Consider the following 7,692-nt stretch of genomic DNA (forward strand, 5'->3'; position numbering starts at 1 on the left):
ACCACAGCAAGCAATCAGGGTGTTGGTTTTTGGTATCTGTCCAAGTAAAGAGATGCTCTTCCCCCATGTAAAAGCCCGGCCATTTCTGAGATAGTGAGCCGAACTGTTTTTCATGAGAAAGGTGGTGTTACGTTGATAAACTGACGGCAGGCATAGTAACCCACACAAGTAACGCCTAGTTCAACGTTTAACTTCTAACCTCGAAAGTGGCACAGAAGTTTGTCCTCCTCCAAATGATGATATGCTAGGTACGTCTTTATTCGGACAGACAGGTACCGACGCTCTGAAGGCTCTAATTGGTCGGACAGCTTCACAATGTTGGATACCAACTGCAAAACAAAGTATTTAGGCCAGTGATAATAATAGGTGCGCAAACACTTTTTAAAAAAATGAATGAATGCCATTGGTGTTCTTTCGAGCGAGAAACAAAAACGTTGATAAACTGTGGGCAGACATACACTATCCACTGCCGTTTTTAGTTTCAGGTTTTGTCTTTCACAAGATAGGCAGCGAGCACTAAATTTACATCGACCTGGATTTTCTGAAGACAAGATGAGTAAGTTAACACGCTTCGATTCCTCGTGCCTGACACTTTACAAGAGATAGCAGGAGCAGCAGCAGATGTAATAAAAGTCGCAGTAGCAGTAATATTAGTAGCAGCAACACCAGTATGGTCGTAGTAGCAGCAGCAGCAGTATGCCTAGTGGAGTAGCCTAGATCAAAAGAATAGTACGACCAGCAAATCCTACCATAATAAATTGTGTGTTTTTATCGAAGGAAACCTGTTGCTACTGTCACTGAAGAAATACATGTTTGAAATCAGAAACTCATAGGCTGAAACTCTGGTCCCTTATGTAACTCTGCTATGGAATACTACTGCGTGAATGTACTGTTACATACCTCTGATAAAACATCAGACAAGGTCGGCATCATAGTATTCGCTGATGAGGTGTCCTCTGCCATCAGCGCAAACCCTCAAAGTGGTTTACACTCTGAATAGAAATTTTTAAAAATGTAAAAATTAAGAATTAAGAATTAAAAAAGCTCCGCGGGGGAACTTTAGTTACAGCCTACTGACATGTAAAACAAAAAGGAATATATACGAAAGTGAAACTAACATTTGTAGTAAATTTCTCTTGATTTTCTCCGTGTAAAAAATTGGCTATATGTCTTGCTGAGATGTCCGGAATGCACCCATAAACAACTACACATTTGTTGACAATTTTCACCGAAAACAGCCTTTTTCTGACACACCAAGGGCCGGGCAGGCAATCGGATACGTTTTTGACTGTTTCAAACACACACACACGCAGGCACGCGCGCACACACGTATGCACGCGCGCTGCACGAACTTATACACACACACACACACACACACACACACACACACACACACACACACACACACACACACATGCATGGATGTACACAATTACGCTTCTCTTTCCTCTTTTCAAAAAAGATCCATTGAATTTAGTTTACGAACACAAATGTGTGACCAGCAGCTTCAAAAAAAGGGGAGGGGCGACGAGCGAGAGAGAGAGAAAGTGTGTGTGTGTGTGTGTGTGTGTATGCGTGTGTGTGTGTATGCGTGTGTGTGTGTGTGTGTGTGTGTGTGTGTGTGACTGTGTGAGAGAGAGAGAGAGAGAGAGAGAGCGAGACAGAGAGAGAGACAGAAAGACAGACAGACAGACAGTCTAAAAAAAATCGTCTGCTCACCGGTCAGCCTGCCTGAAGTTAATTGCCAGAAGCCCGATAAATCAAGCGTGAAAATCATGTTTGTGCGCACATAGATGCTCATTCGTACCTAGAAGAAAACATTAAAAGGCTTACTGTCCTTGAAAACCGTCAACACAATCGTACAGATCTATCGGCAGACGACGTCTGGGGAACCAAAACTGTTCTTTTCGATAGAAGATTCACGTTCGCCGAGACCACAAAAGTGCTGCGAGCTTTCAGCGCGCGTTGAACATAGCAAACACGTTGCTTATATCATGGAGTATAGAACAAGTTACTCTATTCTCTATGCATATATTCGATTGATAGTAGATTTAGCTGATATAAAATAAAATATAAATACATATCCTGCAGAAACAGCTGTTTAAAGGATGTGAAAAAAACCGCCCCACTATCATCCGTTCTCGTCATCAGTGTTTGAGGTATTAAAACAACGGTTTTTGACCAAAAACATTTGATTTCATTTGTAATGCGAACTTCATTCTGCCTTTGACATTTTTCATCAAGAGTTTGATTATGCCAGCTCCAATCGACCCCAAAAGCCCATCCCCTTCCACTTCTACTTCTCCACCAAATATCCGCAGATCTGACACAAAAGAGAGGGAAAGTGTTTGTCTTCTGCCAAACCTCCTCTTTCAAGCAAATTACATCCCAGCAATGATACATTTTCACACACGCCGGAACCTATCCTTGGCGGATTATGACATTATTCAGTTATTCTGCAGAAAAACCAAAATGCTGGAGAAAAACTGTCTTTTCTGCAGCATTTCTGCATAATGTCATCTTTCGCCTATAAAGCAGCGTTTTTTTCTGCAGCAAAACATTTTACTGCAGTAAAATTGAAATCAAGAATGCTGCAGTAAAACGGTGCTGTTGTTTTACTGCAGAAAACCTGTTTTTATTTTTTCTGCAGCATTTTGTACTGGCTCTTGGCGGATTATGACATTATTCAGTTATTCTGGAGAAAAACCGAAATGCTGGAGATAAACTGTCTTTTCTGCAGCATTTCTGCATAATGTCATTTTTCGCGAGAGCAACGTTTTTTTTCTGCAGTAAAACAGTTTTACTGCAGTAAAATTGAAATCAAGAATGCTGCAATAAAACGGTGATGTTGTTTTACTGCAGAAAAACTGGGTTTCTGGGGTTTCCGGACCCCCCCAGCCAAAAAAATAAAATATTTGTTTGTGTTTTTTTGGGTTGTTGTTGTTCAAACTGACCAAACGCAAAACAAATCAAAAAAAGAGGGGGGGGGGGTCCACGCCTCTTTTTCACCCCCCCCCCCCCTTCCCCCTTTGAGTCTCACCCGACAGCTCTTGTTGGGTACCCGTTACGGTAACCGTACGAAGTGCTTTGGATACGAAACACGATAGGATCGGAAATGTGTGTTTTTTTTCATTTCGGCAACTAGACGGTCTTACTTTTCTTCTCAATTCCGGTTTACTGGCGCCATGAGTTTGAAGATCATTCAGAATGCCCCCGAACAAAGGCGTCAAAAACATCGCGTCATTTTTCCACAACACTGAAGGTTAGTAAACGAGTGGTTACCGGATAGGCTGCTGTAGCAGCGCATGCCACGATGAATTGAATCATTGATTACAGCAGCAGTGCACTACAGTGCACAACCTGATTCAGATATATGCATAATGATGACTGCACAATCACGGCAGATCTGTACATGCTGATATTGGTTGACTGGTTGATTGATTGCCATTATTGGAGATTTTATTTTGCCACTGATATATATATTCAATCTCTGAATGTCCCAAGGCGCTCAAAAACTGCTACACTTATGTATGAAGTTGGGGGCAGCATGGCAACTTGTCTAGATTGAACATAGCTCCGCCCCTTCTCAATGCGCATGCGACCCGAAGGTTGTCTTCGGGTGATGCCCCTTTAAACAAAGAGTGGTTTCTCAGTACAGTGATTCAGTCAGGCGAATGGGACTGTGTTTGGTTGATCTTATGTATCGGGCCGTCTTCTTTCTGTTGCTTTAGAGTACAACAGATGGCTCACCAAATGGCACGACCACGCACTCGACCTTGACATCCTAGTGGCGAAAACAGCAGCAACAGCACTGGAGCACTGCAATAAAGACTTCTACCCTAACGTCCACAAGCTCCTGTCACTCCTCTGTACTCTTCCCATCACAACCTGTGAATGTGAACGGTCTTTCAGCAGGCTGAGAGTGTTGAAGAACTACCTGCGCTCTACCATGGGTGAGGATAGGTTGGTAGGACTGGCACTGATGCTGGTACACCGGAATGTGCCGGAGGACGTGGAGGAGGTTGTGGACACATTTGCAGCCCGATTCCGAACAAGTATGAAGCTCCTTCCACGAAGGATGCTTAGTGCTGAGTGACAGCAAAGACTATTATGTTGAATGAGGTATACATTTCTTTATTTTACATTGAGTTTCAATTTTGGGGGTATTAATCAGTGACAAAATCTGCTGCCTGAAACTGGTAATGATCATCCTCAGAATGCACCAGATTGCACCATTTTGCATCCTTTTTTTCAAAATTTTCCGGGGGGCATGCCCCCGGACCCCCCTAGCAAGCTACACACCCATATCTTCACAATATACTTTTGAAACACCCCCCCCCCCCCCCCCCATAAAATGAACTGATCCGCCCCTGAGAGTCAGTGGAATTCTCGATTTTCAGTTTTGATTGAGTGCACCGCGTCCACACGTCCTTGTAAGCTCATCGATGTCGGTATTTCAGTTAGTTGTACTGCGTGCCCCCCCCCCCCCCCCCCCCAACCACCACTTGCAAATGCCAGGGGGTGGTGGTGGGGAGGGGGCGGGGCGGGGCGGGGCGGGGGGAAGAAGCAGTGAGGATGAGTTCTACCTGTAGTAGTATTAAGAGTTAGAGCACATCGACACACACACACACACACACACACACACGCATACACGCAAACACGCAAATATATACACACACTCACACACACACGCACGCACACACACACACACACACACACACACTCACAAACAGACACACACAAACACACACACACACACACACACACACACACACATCACTCCTACCAATGCTGTCGTACTTGCTGAACAAGCCCGTTGCTTATAGACATGGTGTATGCAAACACAAATACATGTATTATGACAGAAAGGAGAACAGACAAACAAACCAGACAGACAGAAAGAATAAAGAAAGGTGATTGTTATCATTGTTCAAATTGAGTATACACGTCTGTGAAGAACTGACAGACAGGCTCACAGACAGATAAACAAACATCATATGGCAGAATGACCAAGGTCTTTTACGTGCCATTGTGATGACACGGGGGTGGGACATGGCTTCCGTCTCTGGGTCTGCACATAAAGTTGACCCGTGTCCGTCCCGGCCCGAATTCGAACCTGCGACCTTCCGATCACAAGTCCAGTGCTCTACCAACTGAGCTACCGGGCCCCCCCAACACATGGCTGCATGAACATTATAAGATGTTTGATGGGTTGTTGACAGACCAGCTTTTTTGTCGGTCCGAGGGGGAGCATATCGTCTTTTGTTTCATATTTATTCGAATAACAACTAACACGTGTAAATCTGACATGACACAGCAAGTCATGCAGTATTCTCTATATCCCTCACACTTGAGACATAGAAGAAATCAAGTGTTTCCTGTGCAGAGTAGCTTTTGTTTGTTTGTTCGTTCATGGGCTGAAACTCCCACGGCTTTTACGTGTATGACCGTTTTTACCCCGCCATTTAGGCAGCCATACGCCGCTGTCGGAGGAAGCATGCTGGGTATTTTCGTGTTTCCAAAACCCACCGAATTCTGACATGGATTACAGGATCTTTTTCGTGCGCACTTGGTCTTGTGCTTGCGTGTACACACGGGGGGGTGTTCGGACACCGAGGAGAGTCTGCACACAAAGTTGACTCTGAGAAATAAATCTCTCGCCGAACGTGGGGACGAACTCACGCTAACAGCGGCCAACTGGATACAAATCCAGCGCGCTACCGACTGAGCTACATCCCCGCCCTGACTGAGCTACATCCCCGCCCTGACTGAGCTACATCCCCGCCCTGACTGAGCTACATCCCCGCCCTGACTGAGCTACATCCCCGCCCTGCAATTGTTTTATGAACTCATTTCGCAGATTGACACTGGTGTCGCGAAAAAGAATCATTCATCTATAAAGTCCCACTCTGCAAAGAGAGCATGCGGACTGTTGATTTTTAGTATGTGTCCAACTGGAAGAATTGTCTTATCCAATGTTAAAAGCCTGGCCAGATCTGAGATGGTGAGCCAAATCGTTCACACAGGAAGGGTAGTGCCTTGAAGATAACGCGGGACAGATGTCTCTACAATCTAAGTAGAATACACAAAAGTTGCGTAAGCGAGACAGATTCCAATCGCTTACATAAACAGAGACAAAAAGAACCAGTCGCGTGAAGCGATATAAAAACATTTAGTCAATTTGTTGGCCTGAAACTAAAAGGTTAACAAAACAAAAAAACACTCAAAAAACAGCTAGCCTAAGCCCTTAGACTGAGACGGGTCCAGCTCGTCTCCTCGAAGCATGCAAACGTAGTGCCTAATTAACCTTTTGGTTAATGTTTGAGCTTCCTAGCTGAAATACAATCCCATAGTCCGGGCTTCGTCGAATCAAATCACAGTCGAAGATTACTTGACCAAAATTTCAATCAACTTAATCAAGAAATGAGGGTGTGACAGTGCATCCTCAACTCTCACTGAAAGTCGGATATGACGTCATCAAAGACATTTATCAAAACAAGGAAAATCTATTCTTGGGATATCATCTGGAAGAATTTGGAAGCAAAGTTTCATGAAGATCGGTCTAGTTGTTTTTTAGCAATCGCTCTGAACACACACACACACACACAAACACACACACACACAAACACACACACACACATACACACACACACACACACACACACACACACACACACACACACACACACACACAATGACCCTAGTCTCGATTCCCAGTCTATTTTCAAACATTTAGTCAACGATTGACTAAATGTAAAAATAATATTTACCTTCCTGAAGGCGGCATCTATTGATCACAGAATGACTTGCTTTCTGCTGTTTCCTTTAATCATCCCACAAATCACTCACATTTCAGTTGGGTTCTGAGTTCTGCACGTGAAAAGGGGTATGTTTAACAGTGCTGTGATATCACTGTAACCTTTAAACAGGATATAGAGTACATGTATCTGTATTTGACTTTCAATTATTTTTTTAGCTAAAGGTGGCTGTACAAATGTAAAAATGTCCAGCGTGTGTGAAATGGATACTGTTGTTATTGAGAGTTTCGACTAAAAGGGTTAGCTGTACAAGGTTTTTTTAAGCTGTTCGATTTTCACAATGACGCATGTAAGTACGCCTATGGGCTCAGCATTGCCACACGCACATACACGTGTGTGAGCACCCCCCCCCCCCCCCCCCATGCTCTCTCTCTCTCTCTCTCTCTCTCTCTCTCTCTCTCGGGGTTTGGTTTCTACCCTTTCCTGCACCGTACGTTTGTCGCGCGTGAATTCTGTAACTTCCCCATTGCGAGGGGCCGACGGCCAATAGCAATTAAACTTTCGTATTCGTATTCTCTCTCTCTCTCTCTCTCTCTCTCTCTCTCTCTCTCTCTCTCTCTCTCTCTCTCTCTCTCTCTCCTCTCTCTTTCTAACTCTCTTTCTCTCTCTCACTCTCTCTCTCTCTCTCTCTCTCTCTCTCTCTCTCTCTCTCTCTCTCTCTCTAAGGTGTATTTCACTGTATTTAATGTTAAATTACGAAAAATCACAGTGATGGAAGACTTCGTTTAGTTATATTTTCATTTGTCCAAAGCATCAGTGTTCATTATATCCACACAAAAACACTCAAAGCTATAATAACACATTTACTCATGCATGTGTATTCAGCATTGTTTTCACTACGTTACATATACGACGCTTTATATTTGTGTATAAT

At 43.8% G+C, this 7,692-nt stretch overlaps 1 protein-coding gene across 1 annotated transcript; it reads left to right on the forward strand.

Moving 5' to 3' along the window:
* Positions 1–3,207: 3,207 nt before the first annotated feature.
* On the forward strand, positions 3,208–4,096 carry LOC138952709 (52 kDa repressor of the inhibitor of the protein kinase-like). Its single transcript, XM_070324416.1, has 2 exons — positions 3,208–3,262; positions 3,732–4,096. The coding sequence occupies exons 1-2, from the start codon at positions 3,208–3,210 to the stop codon at positions 4,094–4,096; spliced, it is 420 nt and encodes a 139-aa protein (XP_070180517.1).
* Positions 4,097–7,692: the final 3,596 nt, after the last annotated feature.

The sequence above is a fragment of the Littorina saxatilis genome, linkage group LG17, assembly GCF_037325665.1.
Source record: "Littorina saxatilis isolate snail1 linkage group LG17, US_GU_Lsax_2.0, whole genome shotgun sequence".
NCBI lineage: Eukaryota > Metazoa > Mollusca > Gastropoda > Littorinimorpha > Littorinidae > Littorina > Littorina saxatilis.